The sequence below is a fragment of the Loxodonta africana genome, chromosome X (genome assembly GCF_030014295.1).
Source record: "Loxodonta africana isolate mLoxAfr1 chromosome X, mLoxAfr1.hap2, whole genome shotgun sequence".
Taxonomy (NCBI): domain Eukaryota; kingdom Metazoa; phylum Chordata; class Mammalia; order Proboscidea; family Elephantidae; genus Loxodonta; species Loxodonta africana.
In genome coordinates, this window is record NC_087369.1 from 136,298,531 (window position 1) to 136,316,622 (window position 18,092).

General features: G+C 36.2%; 1 protein-coding gene across 2 annotated transcripts in view; it reads right to left on the reverse strand.

Moving 5' to 3' along the window:
• Window positions 1-18,092, reverse strand: part of LRCH2 (leucine rich repeats and calponin homology domain containing 2) — a 103,651-nt gene that overhangs the window by 15,715 nt on the left and 69,844 nt on the right. For both annotated transcript variants that reach the window (XM_010594679.2, XM_003414853.3), the window contains exon 12: window positions 12,174-12,239. In XM_010594679.2, coding sequence (XP_010592981.2) covers window positions 12,174-12,239 — 66 coding nt within the window. The remainder of the gene's footprint in view (window positions 1-12,173; window positions 12,240-18,092) is intronic.

Here is an 18,092-nt window from a genome sequence, read left to right on the forward strand (position 1 = left end):
GCCCCATAGGGTTTCCAAGGAGCGGATGGTGAATTCAAGCTGCGGACTCTCTAATTAGCAGCTGTAGCTCTTAACCACTGCACCACCAGAGCTCCAGAGTTAATGTTACCAGTTAAAAATATATAGAGAATAATTTATATATATATATATTACAAAATATATTAGGAAAAATCTCATTCATAAAAGGAAGGAAAAGTATATAATACCAAGGAAGTAATTTAACAAGACATGTACAAGACTTATATGAAAAACTAAAAATATCTAGTGAAGGATTTAAATAAATGGAAAGTTCTTGGAAAGAAAGACTAAATATTACCGGTATAATTTATCCTTCAAATTAATTCATAAGTGAAATAAACTAAAATATAAAAACCAAAAAAAGTATTTTTTGGCTTGTTTTAGAAATTTGATTTAAAAAGATTCAAAGTTAATTTGGAACAATGGATGATCAAGAAGAGAACATTTACATAATAAAGGGACTTCCCAACCAGGTAATAAAATATATTATATAAAATCAGAATAACGAAACAGTACTAGCTGCTGAAACTACAGATTTTCAAAACGAAGAGGAGTGCAGGATCAAAACTATGTTAATATATGATAAAAATGACATTTAAAAATCATTGTGAGAATGATGATGTATTTAACAAATAGTGTTGAAACAACTGGTTAGCCTCTTGTAAAATACAGAAAAAAAGAAAAAGAGAGGAAGGAACAAAGTGAGGGAGGAAAATAACTAGATTCTTTACCTCATACCAAATACAGAAATAAATGAAAGATTTAAATATAAAGAAAGATGAAATCACATAAGTACTAGAAAAATATAGGCAGTAATTTTAAAAATGTCGGGGTGGAAAGAGCCTAAGAAGGAAGAATCAAAACTCACAAATCTGGGTACATAAAAAGTGAAAATTGGACTTTGCTTCTGGCAAAGATAGAAAAACAGTGACCTGCTTTACCACCTGATTGAAATAAATAAAAGAACAGACAAAATACATAAAATGACAATTTTTAAGACATTGACTTTCAGGCAAAAAAGGACATTTATCCCTTATAAATGAGTAACAAACAAGATGAACCCTATGACTGAGCCAGTTTGCAGCATGGACAGAGTTTGCAGGCCTCAGCACAGGGAAGGAAAACCAAGGTAAGTCCAGCAGACTCCCTGAATTTAGGAGACAAAGCTGGGAGTCCAGGGAGCAAAATGTAGACAGAATTCATAAGGCAGAGTAACAAAAAAGAACACTGTACAGAGAAAAGGGATCCCTGGTGGTGCAGTTCTTAAGCACTCACCTGCTAATCAAAAGGTCAGCAGTTTGAAACCACCAGCAGCTCTGCAGGAGAAACATGTAGCAGTCTGCTTCCATAAAGATTACATCCATAGAAACCTTATGGAGCAGTTCTACTCTGTCCTATAGGGTCACTATGATTTGGAATTGACTTGATGGAAGTGGGGTGTTTTTGGTACACAGAAAGAACTTAAGAGATCTACAGAGGCACACATCCTGTGTGAGAACACTACCCTAGGTGAAGGAATGAATCACTGAAAAGATTAAAGGGAGCAATTACAATATTCACAGAGGACCAGGAATAACACCAGTTCCCAGTAGCCAGACTGGAAAACTTTATAAGTCACATGGCATCAGAGACGGTACTAACAATGGTCTTGCCTGAGTAGCAGGGAAATTTAGTTCTAGGCTAAATACTACTCTGGTCCCATGTAACAAATCAAAAAACTGAGTCCTGAAAATATCAAATTGTTCCCAATTAACATAACAACATCCCAGAACAAAGCTCAAGAATATCTATAGGAATACTAAAATATCCAGCACCCAAGAAGGTAAAATTCACAACGTTTGGCATTCAATCAAAAAGAACCAGGTAAGCAAACGTGCAGGAAAATTTGACCTATAATGAGGAGAAAAAAAAAATCTATCAATTGAAAATGAACCAAAAATAAAATTTATAGGCAAGGATATTAAAACATTTATTATAACTGTAATCCATATGCTGATGAAGCTAAAGAAAAAGACTAAACATATTTAGAGACATGATAGACATAAAAGATGAAAATCGAAGTTTAAGAGGTAAAAACTACATCTTAAAAATAAACTGAACTGTATAACTATAGATTATGTATTTCATAGAAATGATTAGTGAACTTAAAGACACAGCAAAATAACTAGCCAAAATCAAACACAGAAAGAAAAAAAATATTGAAGAATGAACAGAAGACATCCAGTATCTCTGGGATAACTCTGAGTGCCCAATATATGTATAATTGGAGTTCCACATGGAGAGAAATGGTCGGGAACAGGAAATATTTAAAGAAATAATGGTCCCAATATATCCAGTTTCATGAAAACAAAACCTCTACAAATCTAAGAAACTCAATGAGCTCTAAGCAAAAGAAACATGAAGCAAACTACACCAAGATACATCATAATCAAATTACTAAAAACCACTAATGAAAATTTTAAAAGCAGCTAGAGAAAAAAGACTCATTAAGTTAAATGAACAAAAACAAGGATGACAGCAGACATGTCACAGGAACCAATTCAATCCAGGGAACAGAGTAGAAACCTCTTTAAGGTACTAAAAGGAAAATAAGAAAAACAAAAAAAGATCAACCCAGAATTTTATACTACCAGAGGTATCTATCAAAGATGAAAGCAAAATAAAAATTTTTTCTGACATAAAAAAGCTGAAAGAATTCAACACCAGCAGATCTGCAGTAAAAGTAGTGTCAAAGTATATCTTTCAAGTAGTAGAAAAATTGTATATATGGGGAAATACGAAATTTTAATATAGTGTATCTGCAATCTATTAAGATTGGAAAGATTTCCCAGTAAAGATATTACCAAGGATTTTTTTTTTAATTTCATAATGACAAAGGTGTCAATTCACTAAGAAGACCAATCCCATTGCCACTGAATAGATTCTGACTCATAGCGACCATATAAGACACAGTATAACAGCCCCATAAGGCTTCCAAGGAGCAGCTGGTGGATTTGAACTGCCAGGTAAAGATATGCACACATTACTTTTGAGAATGTAAACTGATACAAACTTCTGGATGGAAAGTCTATCGATAAAGCTAAAATGTGTACTCATGTTTAACCCATCAATAACACACCTAAACATTTAAAGAAAAAATACAAATGCACAGAACACATAAGAAAGTTCACCCCAATGTACATTTATAATTAGTTACTGTTGTAAGGTGTCACTGAGTTGGTTCTGACTCATAGTGAAATTTTGTACAACCGAACGAAACACTGCCCAGTCCTGTGCCGGATACGTAAAAATCATCACAATATATTAAGTGAAAAAGTCAAGTTACTAAACAGTGTATCTAGTACGATCTCATTTTTGTTAAGAAAAAAGTGTGTGTGAGATTTTCCATGTGTGGATGTAGTCCACGCAACACTGGAAAAAAAAAATCAGAACTTATTTTGAAAACAGGTGTGTTTTCTGTGTTTGTAGTAAATACATATATAACAAAATATTTGCCAATTCAACAATTTTTACATGTACAATTCAGTGACACTGATTACATTCTTCAAGTTGTCCAACTATTACCACTACCATTTTCCAAATTACACCACCACCATTAAAAGAAACTCAAACCAAAAAAAAAAAAAAAAATCCATTGGCCATTGGCATTGAGTTGATTCCTACTCATAGTGATCCTCTAGGACAGAGTAGAACTGCCCCACAAGGTTTCCAAGGAGCAGCTGCTAGATTCAAACTGCTGACCTTTTGGTTAGCAGCCAAGCTCTTAACCACTGTGCCACCAAGGTTTCATACCTGTTGCCGTCAAGTTGATTCTATCTCATAGTGACCCTACAGGACAGACAGGAACTGCCCCACAGGGTTTCTGAGGAGCAGCTGGTGGATTCAAACTGCCAACCTTCTGGTTAGCAGCCCAGATCTTTAACCACTGAGCCCCCAGGGCCCCCAGGGCTCCATAAGTGCCCCCTAATCAATGACTTCCCTTTTTTCCCTCCCTCCTCCTGATAACCATTAATAAGCTTTGGTCTCTATACATTTGCCTGTTTCATGTAAGTGGGGTCATACAATATTTGTCCTTTTGTGAATGACTTATTTACTCAGCATAATGGTTTCGAGGTTCATCCATATCGTAGCATGTATCAGGACTTCATTTCCTTTATGGCTGAGTGATATTCCATAGTATATATATAGTCATTTTATTTATCTGTTCATCTGTTGATGGACACTCCAATTGTTTCCACCTTTTAGCTATTATGAACCACCCCCCCACCCTCACTGCTGTTGAGTCGATTTCAACTTATAGTGACCCTATAGGACAGAGCGGAAATGCCGCATAGGGTTTCCAGGCGGTGGCTGGTAGACTTGAACTGCCGACTTTTTGGTTAGCAGTTGTAGCTCTTAACGACTGTGCCACCAGGGCTCCACTATTACGAATAGTGCTGCAATTAACACTGGTGTACAGGTGTCTGTTTGTGCCCCTGCTTTCAATTCTCTTCAGTATACAGCTAGGATTAGGGTTGCAGGATCATACAGTAGTTTTATGTTTAACTTATTTTCTTAATTTTATCGTGTTTTAGGTGGAAGTTTACAGCACAAATTAGTTTTTCATTCAAAAATTTTATACACAAATTGTTTTGTGACATGAGTTGCAATCGCCGCAATGTGTCACCACTCTTCCCCTTTCCCTTTCCACCCTGGGGTTCTCAGCGTCCATTCATCCAGTTCTCCTGTCCCTTTCTGACTTCTTGCCTTTGCTTTTGGCTAAGTGTTGCCCATATGGTCTTGTATATTTGATTGAACTAAGAAGCAGTCCCTCACATGTGTTACTGTTTGTTTTACAGGCCCGTCTAATCTGGCTAAAAAGGTGGACTTCTGGAGTAGCTTCAGTTCTGAGTTAGCAGGGTATCCAGGGGCCACAGTCTCAAGGGTTCCTCCAGTCAACACCAGACCAATAAGTCTGGTCTTTTTTTGTGAATCTGAATTTTGCTCCACATTTTTCCCCTGCTCTGCCTAGGACCCACTATTGTGATCCCCATCAGAGCTGTTGGTGGTGGTAACCGGGTACCACCTAGTTCTGGGTTCAGGCTGGTGGAGGCTGTGGTTCATGTGGTTCTTTAGTCCTTTGGAACAATATTTTCCTTGTGTCTTTGGTTTTCTTCATTCTCCTTTGCTCCAGCTGGAACAGGACCACTAGGTGTATCATAGATGCCCACTCACTGGCTTTTAAGGCCCCAGTTGCTACTCACCACAGTCGCAGGTAGAACATTTCTCCACATCCTTGCTAATACAAACAAGTACTTTTTATATTATTATCTTCTCTATAATTTTCTGCATTGAAAATGTAGGAGACCATGTAACATTTTTTAATATGAAGAAAAAATACAGAACTATTTCTCTTTTGAATAAAAAAGATGAGAACTGGAAAATGTAGAATGATTAGTAACAGGTGTAACAAAAATTAAGAAAAAGAAAGTTAACAAAAATAATGCTTCAACAAATAATAACTGTGAAACAATTTTTATTTGCTAAGCATTGTTCTAAGCATATTATATATATTAGCCTGCTTAATCTTCACAGCAACCCTGAGGTAGGTACTGTTATTGTTCATGTTTTACAGATGGGATAAATGAGGCTCAACAGGAACTACTGAACTTTTTCAAGAGACAGCTCCAGGAGCCATACTGAGACAGTATGATCTCAAAAACCTATACTGTTAACCACTATGCTATTCTATCTCACTATAAGAAGAAAGACAAACTGAAAGAAATAATAAGATAACTAACATTTACTAAGCATTTAGGTGTCAGGCACTCTGGCTGATTTAAAAAGTCGTCCAAAAAGACCTATACAAAGAAAACTACAAAGTACTATTACAAGAAACTAAAAAGGACCCATTTAAGTGCAAAAACATACCTTGCTCATGGATAGGAAGACTTAACATAGTAAAAATGTCTATTCTATCAAAAGCCATCTATACATACAATGCACTTCCCATCAAAATTCCAATGTCATTTTTTAATGTGATGGAGAAACAAATCACCAACTTCATATGGAAGGGAAAGAAGCCTTGGATAAGCAAAGCATTACTGAAAAAGAAGAAGAAAGTGGGAGGCCTCACTCTACCTGATTTCAGAAGCTATTATACAGCCACAGTAGTCAAAACAGCCTGGTACTGGTACAACAACAGGCACATAGACCAGGGGAACAGAACTGAGAACCCAGATATAAATCCATCCACATATGAGCAGCTGATATTTGACAAAGGCCCAGTGTCAGTTAAATGGGGAAAAGATAGTCTTTTTAACAAATGGTGCTGGCATAACTGGATATCCATTTGGAAAAAAATGAAACAGGACCCATACCTCACACCATGCACAAAAACTAACTCCAAGTGGATCAAAGACCTAAACATAAAGACTAAAACGATAAAGATCATGGAAGAAAAAATAGGGACAACCCTAGGAGCCCTAATACAAGGCATAAACAGAATACAAAACATTACCAAAAATGATGAAGAGAAACCAGATAACTGGGAGCTCCTAAAAATCAAACACCTATGCTCATCTAAAGACTTCACCAAAAGAGTAAAAAGACCACCTACAGACTGGGAAAGGATTTTCAGCTATGACATCTCCGACCAGCGCCTGATCTCTAAAATCTGTATGATTCTGGCAAAACTCAACCACAAAAAGACAAACAACCCAATCAAGAAGTAGGCAAAGGATATGAACACACACTTCACTAAAGAAGATATTCAGGCAGCTAACAGATACATGAGAAAATGCTCTCGATCATTAGCCATTAGAGAAATGCAGATTAAGACCACGATGAGAGTCCATTTCACTCCGACAAGGCTGGCATTAATCCAAAAAACACAAAAGAATAAATGTTGGAGAGGCTGCAGAGAGATCGGAACTCTCATACACTGCTGGTGGGATTGTAAAATGGTACAACCACTTTGGAAATCCATCTGGCGTTATCTTAAACAGTTAGAAATAGAACTACCATACAACCCAGAAATCCCACTCCTCGGAATATACCCTAGAGAAATAAGAGCCTTCACACGAACAGATATATGCACACCCATGTTTATCGCAGCTCTGTTTAAAATAGCAAAAAGCTGGAAGCAACCAAGGTGTCCATCAACGGATGAATGGGTAAATAAATTGTGGTATATTCACACAATGGAATACGACGCATCGATAAAGAACAGTGACGAATCTGTGAAACATTTCATAACATGGAGGAATCTGGAAGGCATTATGCTGAGTGAAATTAGTCAGAGGCAAAAGGACAATATTGTATAAGACCACTATTATAAGATCTTGAGAAACAGTATAAACTGAGAAGAACACATACTTTTGTGGTTACGAGCGGGGGAGAGAGGGAGGGTGGGAGAGGAGTTTTTTACTGATTAGTTAGTAGATAATAACTACTTTAGGTGAAGGGAAGGACAATACTCAATACATGGAAGGTCAGCTCAACTGGACTGGACCAAAAGCAAAGAAGTTTCCAGGATAAACTGAATGCTTCAAAGGTCAGTGGAGCAAGGGCGGGGGTTTGGGGACTATGGTTTAAGGGGACTTCTAAGACAATTGGCAAAATAATTCTATTATGAAAACATTCTGCATCCCACTTTGAAATCTGGCGTCTGGGGTCTTAAATGCTACCAAGCAGCCATCTAAGATGCATCAATTGGTCTCAACCCACCTGGATCAAAGGAGAATAAAGAACATCAAGGTCACACGATAACTATGAGCCCAACAGACAGAAAGGGCCACATGAACCAGAGACTATGTCATTCTGAGACCAGAAGAACTAGCTGGTGCCCGGCCACAGCCGATGACTGCCCTGACAGGGAGCACAACAGAGAACCCCTGAGGGAGCTGGAGATCAGTGGGATGCAGACCCCAAATTCTCACAAGAAGACCAGACTTAATGGTCTGATTGAGACTAGAGGAATCCCGGCGGTCATGGTCCCCAAACCTTCTGTTGGCCCAGGACAGGAACCATTCCCAAAGACAACTCATCAGACATGGAAGGGCCTGGACAGTGGGTAGGAGAGAGATGCTGATGAAGAGCGAGCTACTTGCATCAGGTGGACACTTGAGACTGTGTTGGCATCTCCTGTCTGGAGGGGGGATGGGAGGATAGAGAGAGTTGGAAGCTGGCAAAATTGTCACGAAAGGAGAGACTGGAAGGGCTGACTCATTAGGGGGAGGGCAAGTGGGAGTATGGAGTAAGGTGTATATAAACTTATATGTGACAGACTGACTTGATTTGTAAACGTTCACTTGAAGCTCAATAAAAATAAAAAATAAAAAAAAAGTCGTCCATATCCTTATTGCTATTAAGTGCTAAAGGTGGGACTCTGACCCAAATCTGTCTGACTTCAAGGACCATGTTCTTTCAACTATGCCCTATCATGCCAAACAATTAATTTCTCAATTTCTCAGTATGTTTATCGCAACTGCTGATTGCTGGAGGTGGCTAGGTATCTTGGAGAGTAACTCACTGAGATCACTACTATTACAAAGTTGCCCAGACTTCTCAAGGAAGACTGCTTACTTACTTAAAACCTAAGTATCCAGAATCTTCAGGTGTCTCCTACAAGCCTATGTGCTACCTAATGCCCCAACAAAGAATCATTCATACTAGTTGTGGATTTACAGATTTCAAAATCGTATTTAAAAAAAAAAAAAAAGAAACACCTAAAACAGCAATATAATAAGACCACACCAATCATTAACTTCATCAGGGCTGGGTCCACGTCTGTCTTCATCACTGTTGTATCTCCCAGCACACAATACAGGTCCTGGCATTCATCACTTCAACCTATTTCCCCAACTCATTAACTTGACGGATATTTATTGAGGATCTACTATGTCCATGTATTGTGTCAGGTGGAAGGATACAGCAGAATACAAAATAAAGTTTTGATCTTATGAAATTTACATTGTAGTTTGTACAAGGGTGGTAGGATGGTGATGACAAAAAACAAGCAAATAAAGTAGTAAATATTCAGAATTTCAGATGATGCTAAGTTCTACAGAGAAAAATAGAGCCTCTACAGAGAAAAATAGAGCAGAGTATGGGAAACAGGGAGAAAGGCGTGGGAAAGGCATGCTTTTTTATATAAGTTGGTCAGGGAAAACCTTGCTAATTAAGCGACATTTGAGCAGCAACCTGAAGGCAAAGGAATATGTTATATGGTTATGTGGGTGAAAACCATTTCAGGCAGAGGCAAAAGCCTTGAAAACAGAAAGTGCCTGGTCTATTGAGATTCAGCAAAGAAGCCAGCATAGCTAAAGGAGAACTAATTAGGAAGAGAGAAGGAAGAAAGGATGACAACAAGAAGTCAGATAAAGACTTACAGGGCCTTAAAGGACTGTGGCTTTTTTCTAAATGAGATGGGAATTCATTAGAGAATTCTGAAAAGGAATAACATGATCTGACTTTTAAAAAAAATGATATTTAAAAAAAATACCAATCTGATGCTTTCTGAAAATAGACTAAAGGAAAATAAGGACAGAAAGGAGACCCATTAGGAAGTTGTGAAAGTAGTACAAGAAAAAGATGGCTAGGACTAGAATGGCAGGAGTGGAGGTGGTGATCAAATTCTGGATATATCTTAAAGGCAAACAAGATCTGCTAATGGATTAGATATGGAGTGTGAGAGAAAGTGACAAGGATAAACCAAAAAACCAAACCCAGTGCCGTTGAGTCGATTCTGACTCATAGCGATCCTATAGGACAGAGTAGAACTGCCCCACAGAGTTTTCAAGAGGAGCCTGGTGGATTCGAACTGCCGACCCTTTGGTTAGCAGCTGTAGCACTTAACCAGTACGCCACCAGGGTTTCCATAAGTTAAGGATGACTCTGAGTTTTTTGACCTGAGCAACTAGATGAAGGAGTTGACATTTTCTGAAATGACAAAGACTGTAGAAGGAACAGGTTGGAGGATGCAAGGAGGGAGATAAAAAGATTCATTTTGGAAAGTTAACTTTGATATGCCTATTATACACTCACGTGGAGGCGTTGAGTAGGCAATGAGTTATATATTTCTGGAGTGCATATGTATGTGCACACATACACATGCAAATTTTCATGCACAGAAAACATACCAAAAATCTATGACTCATCATCTCTGAAGAGTGGAATAATGGGTGATATTTGAATGTTTAGTTTCTTCTTTGTGTTTGCTAAATTTTCCAGTTGTTCAACAATAAAACTACATTGCTCTTTTAATCAGGAAAAAAATAAAACAATTTCTTTGTTTTGTTTTTAAAGAAGGAATTGGGTACATGTTTTGAAAATTAGTAATGTAGAAGACAGTTCTGGGAAGGAAAGGCCAGGACTGGGTATAAGAGTTTTGAAGTTTGGGTAGTTGTTGCTTTCTCAAGAGAATGTTAGGTACCCAGGGAGGATTCTTAAGAGGGAAATGAAAACAACTGAGAGGGAACGTAAATAACAGAAACAATAAAGAAAACAAATATGTAAGAGAACAGAATCATCATTCAAAAACAGAGACTGGGTTAAATCCAATTAAATAAAATTCCAGATAGATGAAAGTTCTTAGACTTGGATATGAAAAGGCCATCTCATGCTTGAACTGAATTCTGAAAAGACTAAGTAAAGAAAGGAAAAGGGAAGGGCAATCCCAGTAGGGAGGCCAGCATGTAGAACAGAGATGTAAAACCATGCTGAACTAAAGAAGTATTGTTCCTACCTACAAGGGGTGCCAAGAGGGGGAATGGCATGAGATGAGGCTCCTGAGGTAGACAGAAACTCACTTCAACTTTGCGTTAAGCTAAACATTTTAAGTTTTATCTAAAAGTTATAAAGAGCATCCAGAAGATAATAAACACCGTCAGATTTGCATTTTATAACAATCACTCTTAGAAAAAAAAAATCACTCTTAGAGAAGACATATTTGAAGGTAGGCAAAACTGAAGAAAGAAGACACGTTTGAGGACTACTGAATTAATCCAGGTGGAAAAATGTGGGACCCGAACCAAAACAACTGAAACAGGAATGAAGAGGCTGAAATAGATGCAATAAATGTTAAGATGCTATAATTTTTTGTAATTGACTGGATTGGGAGGGGTGCATGAGGGAGAGGAGATTCTAAAGTTGATGACTTGGGTGACTATATAAATAGTGGCACATTCACTCCAAGAATATATACGAAAACCAAAACCAAACCCATTGCCACTGAGTCTATTCCAACTCATAGTGACCCTATAGGACACAGCTGAACTGCCTGATAGGGTTTCCAAGGAAAAGAAATATGTTTGGGGAAAAAATAAGTTTACATTGGATTGTAGAATATCTAGGAGAAGATGCCCAGTGGGATATGTGGATCTAGAGGGTGCAAAGTGTAGTTGTTAGCATATGGTAAGACTTGGGGTTCTGGAGCCAGACAACCTGAGTTTGAATCCTGACTCTACCACTTTCAAGCTGTGTGGCCTTCAGCAAGTTATGGTAACTTGTGTGCCTCAGTTTTCTCATCTGTAAGCTGGAGATAACAACAGTAACAACTTCATAGGGTAATTGTGAGGATTACGTGAGTAAATACATTTAAAGAATTTAGAACAGTACACATACAAGCATTAAACAAAAATGTACTTCTGCATGGCCCTAAGCTCGGAGCTTTACACACCTCTAGAGGTGACTCAAGGGTTAAGCCTGATGCAAATTTTCAAATCACCAAAAAGAATAAAAAGAAAACTTCAGGGTCTTTTAGTTCAACTTTGGAATTCATATATGTGCACTTAGACCATGTATTCATATAGGAGAATTTAGTAAAACCCAATTGAAAAGAAATAAAAATGTGAACAATAGCACAGAGAAAGAACACATTCGATAATGAAGAAACACATTATTCCTGGAAAGCAATAAAGCAATAAATGTTTGCTGAATGAATGAATGGTCCTATTATCAGGGCAAAATGTAGGTATGCACAAAAAAAGATCAAATAAGCATTTTTAGTGTTGTTCATATCAAAAATAAATTTAACTTGTGCTGCAACACATTTCCTCTTTAAATTATAGCTGTATTAAATTTACATGATTTATAAAATAAAACCCTTATTTCATTATCAAGGATCAAGTCTTATCATATAAGACTAAATATAAGGACTAAGATACTTTTTATACCTCTTTTCGCCTTCCACAGTTTGTTTTGGCTTGCTTCTTGTGACAGAAGTTGAATGATTAAGAATCCTAGAAGTAAATCAACACATTAATTTTCAAATATATTAAAGAGAATAATGTCTACAACACATGAGATATAATAGCTCCAAAATAAACTGCATCTGGTCCATGAAGATCTTTGCTAGAAAACAATATTTAAATATTATTTAGATAAGATGCCCATAAGCACGCTGGCTCTTTAAAAGGAATGAAGCTCAACAGTCTTCCACACATCTTCTTTCATAAACCCTTTCTCAGAGTTTGGGTATTGTCTATTACCCTGTGCATATCTAACTTTTGGTTGAGACAGAAGATTAAAAAGATAAAGATTTTTTTACATACAACCATGACTGACGGAGTTTTCCCATTATAATAAATGATATGAGAGGTATACTGACATTTCAAGGAATTAATATGTAATCATTTCACCAAGAGCCAAATAATAAACCTGAATTCTAAATGCAAAACCAAATAATTAATATTTAATTATTAAAAAAAAAAACTCAAGCTTATCAAACTTTTAATGACCAAATGAAACCATATTTGAAGAAAACGAAAAAAAGAACTATGAACCACTGTAAGAGAGAGCTATTAGTTCATCATTTTATATGGTTCTAAATATTAACCTCAAAGTCAAAAGTAATGAATTATTAAGTATTTTTCTTTAACATAAGTAACTGACATATTTAAGAGTTCTTCATTTAGTATTAATATGGATTATAAATGTAGCCTGATTTTCAATTTTAAAGTTCAGTGTTATAAAGAGTATTCATTTTTATTTAAAATCTTCAGATGCCAACTACCAAAAGAATATACAGGATATGAGAACTTTAAATTAACACTACCAAACAACTAATAAATTTTAGCGTATGCCCATACAAAGAAGAATAACGGTGTCATCAATCCTGCAACTGTCTGGTGTAAAGTTACACTGATTTGTGTCTACATTGGATACCTGTCCTTTACACTTCACTGTACCTTCCCCTGGAGCCCTGGTGGTGCCGTGGTTAAGTGCTCAGCTGCTAACTGAAAGATCAGCAGATCAGCAGTTCAAACCTACCAGCTGCTCTTTGGGAGAAAGATGTGGCAGTCTACTTCCGTAAAGATTCACAGCCTTGGAAACCCTATGGGGCAGTTCTACTCTGCCCTACAGGGTCACTGTGACAGCAGTGGCTTGTTTTTTGTTTTTGTTTTTTCCCCTGGTGTCTCTAGGTGAGGTGCAAAGGACAACTATCCAATGCAGATGCAAATCAGTGTAGCTTTACATCAAACAGCTTCAGGATTAATGACGCCTTTATTCTTCTTTGTCTGTATACACTAAGACTGCACTGACTCTCCAAATGCAAAATAATTAAGATAATGAAATGCCTAAGATTATCGGGAAAAGAATGTTTTGTAAAGAGTAATTATTTTAAAAAAATGAGAAGCAGCAGTGAATACTTCCATAAGAGAGAATATCAGAATTATTGGGGGAGAGAGAAAGAGAATATCAAACTATACATGCTATTCCCTATAGTTACTTGATTCCCTCCCTCAACCACCACATTCAGACTACTGTTGATTACTGACGTGGATAGGTCATACTGGAGCAGAAAGAAAAAAAAAGGTTGAGACTAGCTTACCGATAAAATAATACATTTTATGTACGTGAAAATTCATCTATGTAAAATTTTGCTATGAATATTTATATTTATGAAGTTATATTTATATTATATTTTATGTTTTACTCTGAGATACTATTTTATCTAACAACTATTCTAGATTATGAACACATTTCCCAAATCAAGTTACCAGTATTATATTTTAAGTAAAAGACTACACAGTTCAGCTGCATCAACCTGACCCCTTAATTCTTAAGGCTTCCACAAACTCTAGATACCTTGATGCACGTCCTGCTGCTCTGGTCCTCTGGAACAGTTTTTCACTGAATGATGCTCTATAACATAAAGGCCTCCGTCTGTATTCACATGTCACGTACATCAACCAAACCAAAAGATGGGAGAAGTAAGAAAATGTTTTGGGAAAGGACAGGGAAGTCATTAGTAAAGCAAGCAGAAAAGAAAGAATGGATAGACTTCAAGGACTGAGAGAACTATCTAAATAGTTTTACCGAGCTAGAAGTCAACACGATGCTCCTCAAACTGAAATGCTCGTATAATCAGGTAAAAATCACAAGAAACAGGTACTGTATAAAATGTCTAATTCTAAATCAAAACAATAAACTTCTCAAAATCTGATTTTGCTTTCCATGGTCCATAATTATACCTCAATTATAACTTCTCATCATTACTTTTTCTTCTTGAGCTATATTACATAGTACCCAGTAGCACATCTTTCCATGATAAATAAAAACTTTCAGGGCACATGTAAAAGCAAGTAATTATTAAAAGGAAAGACAACAGAAAATACTACCAAGTTAGCAGGAATGAATATGCAATGCCAACCAGTCATTGAAGCTATTTATTGCAAAAGCCCACATGTAATCTTTTCTTTAAGACAGTCAAACAAATTTTAAGAAATCAGCTAAATACCTACTTATTAAGCTGCATAGTAAAAATACCAGTATAAGAAAAAGAGTGATAGCCCCTTCTCTGATACTAACATATATGAGTACAGTTGATGAAAATTTGAAGAATTGCCTAAGTAATGTATAGAGCAACATTATTTTTAAAATACTGATTTATAAGACTACTTTTTTAATTTCCCAAATTATAATGAAGATAAAATTAAGCCTTCCTGAATAACTATTTAATATAGTCAAAGTAACTGACTGAGGGACTTCGATACACTCAAACACAAGTAGAAACAGTAATCCAATTTTGAGCAGGAGTGATAAAGATTACTTTTTAAAAACTGTTAATATAAAGTAGCTTGATCTATGCATCTCAGTTAGAGGAGGGTCAGTCTTCTAAATAATTAGACTTCAGACTTTGAACACTAGTTATTTATGTGATGGTTTATTTTCTGGTCCCTTCTCACACCCTTTTGGTGTTTAATTCTTTGCCAATGTCCTCTTGTTAACTTCCTAGGATAGTTTCATCCATCAAGTATTAGTACTTCCTAAAAAATTAGAGATATTTCTAAAAAACAGTATGAACTAAACAAGTGGCAAAGCTGCTAGAAGGAAATCATCACTGAATTCAACAGAAGCTTTTTTTTTTTTAATTACCTCCAGTTTTAGAGTACACACATGGCTTCTTTGAGCAGAGAGTTGACTTTGTGTCTACCTTACACTAGTAGCTAGCTAAAGGACAGTTAAATAGTATACACTCAAAGTAGGAGGCCTAGATGGTACTCCCTGGTATACAAGAGTAATCTTAACCCAGATAAGTTATTTTTAATCAAGACTAACAACAACAACAAAATTTACATTGATTGTGTTGAAGCCTAAAAAAGAAATGTTACAATTTCTGATAGGCCTGTGATTTTAAATAACGTTTCAGATCCTTCATTAACAAAGTTGGAATCTAAACACACAATAATACAGTGTGAAATGGAAAATCTACAACCGTAGAAGGTACAAATTCCATCAAATCCTTTGTACGACATATCCTCTATAAGATTAACTGTAGATCCTTAAGGTTTCGTTCAAGTATTGTGACAGTAAACAAGAAAATTTAATTAATCTACATCTAAGAGATCTGAGCAAGAGTAACATAATTTAAAGGGGGAAAAATCATTTAATGGAAAGAATACTGGATTTGTCATAAAAAAAAAATATGAGATTCAATTTAAATTCAGCCATTAACAGAACTGGGTAGAGATTTAAGTTCTCTAAAGATAATAAAATTTAAAAGAATAACGTGCTCCTTACTTTATGACTAGGCTAATATAAGTCTCTTTCAACACTTTCAAAAATTAGACATAATTATTAAAACATTAATGTCACCACATCTTAATATTTAATCTAAAAAGATCTTATGTTCTTATCCACTAACATCTGAAAAGAGTCTCTGGGTAGCAGAAACAGTTAAGCACTAGGCTCCTAACCAAAACGTTGGCAGTTTGAGTCTACCCAGAGGCCCCTCAGAAGAAAGGCCTAGCAATCTACTTTCAAAAAATCAGCCACTGGAAACCCTATGGAGCATATTTCTACTCTGGCACACATGGGACTGCGCTGAGTCAGGACTGACTCCATGGCAGCTAACAGCAACAACATCTGAAAGGAGGATGAAGTAGAGAAATATCACAGAAAGACAGAAATTACTTTTCCAAATATAACAGATGTAATTTAGGGAAAACATAATTTTTAACTAAATTAATGGTTCAAAGAAATCAGTTAACCAATATCAGTATTACTGAGTGCCGATGGTGGCGTAGTGGTTAAGTGCTACTGCTGCTAACCAAGAAGTCGGCAGTTTGAATCCACCAGGCGCTCCTTGGAAACTCTATGGGGCAGTTCTACTCTGTCCTATAGGGTAGCTATGTGTCGGAATCGACTTGATGGCAGTGGGCGGGTTATCAGGGTATATACAAGGCACAGTGCTAGGTACTATTTTGTACTGATAACGAAACTGCCACAAAAACAAAACCTATAGAAAGATAACTATTCTTTGGATGTTGTACCTACGCTAAAAAGAATAGTTTAGGTCATAGGCATAGATAAAAAACTAATATGATAATAGGAGAAAATGGAAAAAACAAATTATATGTATACATATATATGTGTGTGTGTGTGTATATATATATATATAAAATAGGAAATCCTGGTGGTATAGTGGTAAAGTGCTACAGTTGCTAACCAAAAGTTCAGCAGTTCAAATCCACCAGGCACTCCTTGGAAATTCTATGGGGCAGTTCTACTCTGTCCTATGGGGTCACTATGAGTTGCAACTGACTCGATGGCAACAGGTTTGGTTTTGGTGTGTGTGTCTATGTGACAATGTTAAAATCTAAAAATATGTACTCAAATGCTATTTTTAGCACAATGAGACAAATGGATATTGTGTGGGTGTTACATACTTCTAATACATCCTTAAAGTTAGAAAATCTTGCCTCTTCTGTCACCCAAAGTTCTTATAAAATCAATATTCTCTGCTTGTAATGTTTAACACAATTCTTTTGCCTGCTAAGTAGAGGAAATAGAAACTCAACTAATTTTTAAGCTCCACAGGACAGGTGGTGGCTTGCTTCATCAAACCTCTGAAACCACGGGGACTAGCAACACTTTAATTATACTGCAGGGGTAAAAACACACAGCTTCTTAAGTAGTTTATTACAAAAGGTCCATCAGGAATGAATCATCAGAAAAGACTGGAAGACAAATAATAAAGAAAATGGTGACAGAAAGTTATGGCAGAAGGAAGATGTGAACTGGGGACAGGTATACATTAGATGTACAAGGAACGAAGATCAGTGATAATTCATAATGTGGTTTTTTAATGTTATTATCTAGAAGCAATGCAAAAAAATACCTAGTGGCTATTAAGTTTATTACAGTCCTAGCCATTATCCAGATTGTCCCTAAAAAAAAAAAAAGGTGGCCCCTAAAAACCACACACTTATCATTCATTAAATTTCAATAGTCATTATTTTTAAACGCATGATATTTAAACAAATACCAGTATACTTAAATTTTAAACTTTCCAAAACATGATCATATGACCAATTAACATCTAGAGTTTTGAATAAGTGAAATAAAATACTTACTAGGTACTCATATTAAATGTACCAAGGCTATTCTCTTAATGTTCTCAAAACAAAAAATATCTGACATATTTTTTATTAATTAAAAGCTATAAATCCAATACACACAATACATGAAGATGCCAATAACATCCCACCCTCAGCAGCACATGGAACTTTTCCTGTGTTAAACATGGATTTGCTTTGATTTAATACTCATTCACACAATGTCTTTCTCATTGTCAACAACATACATTT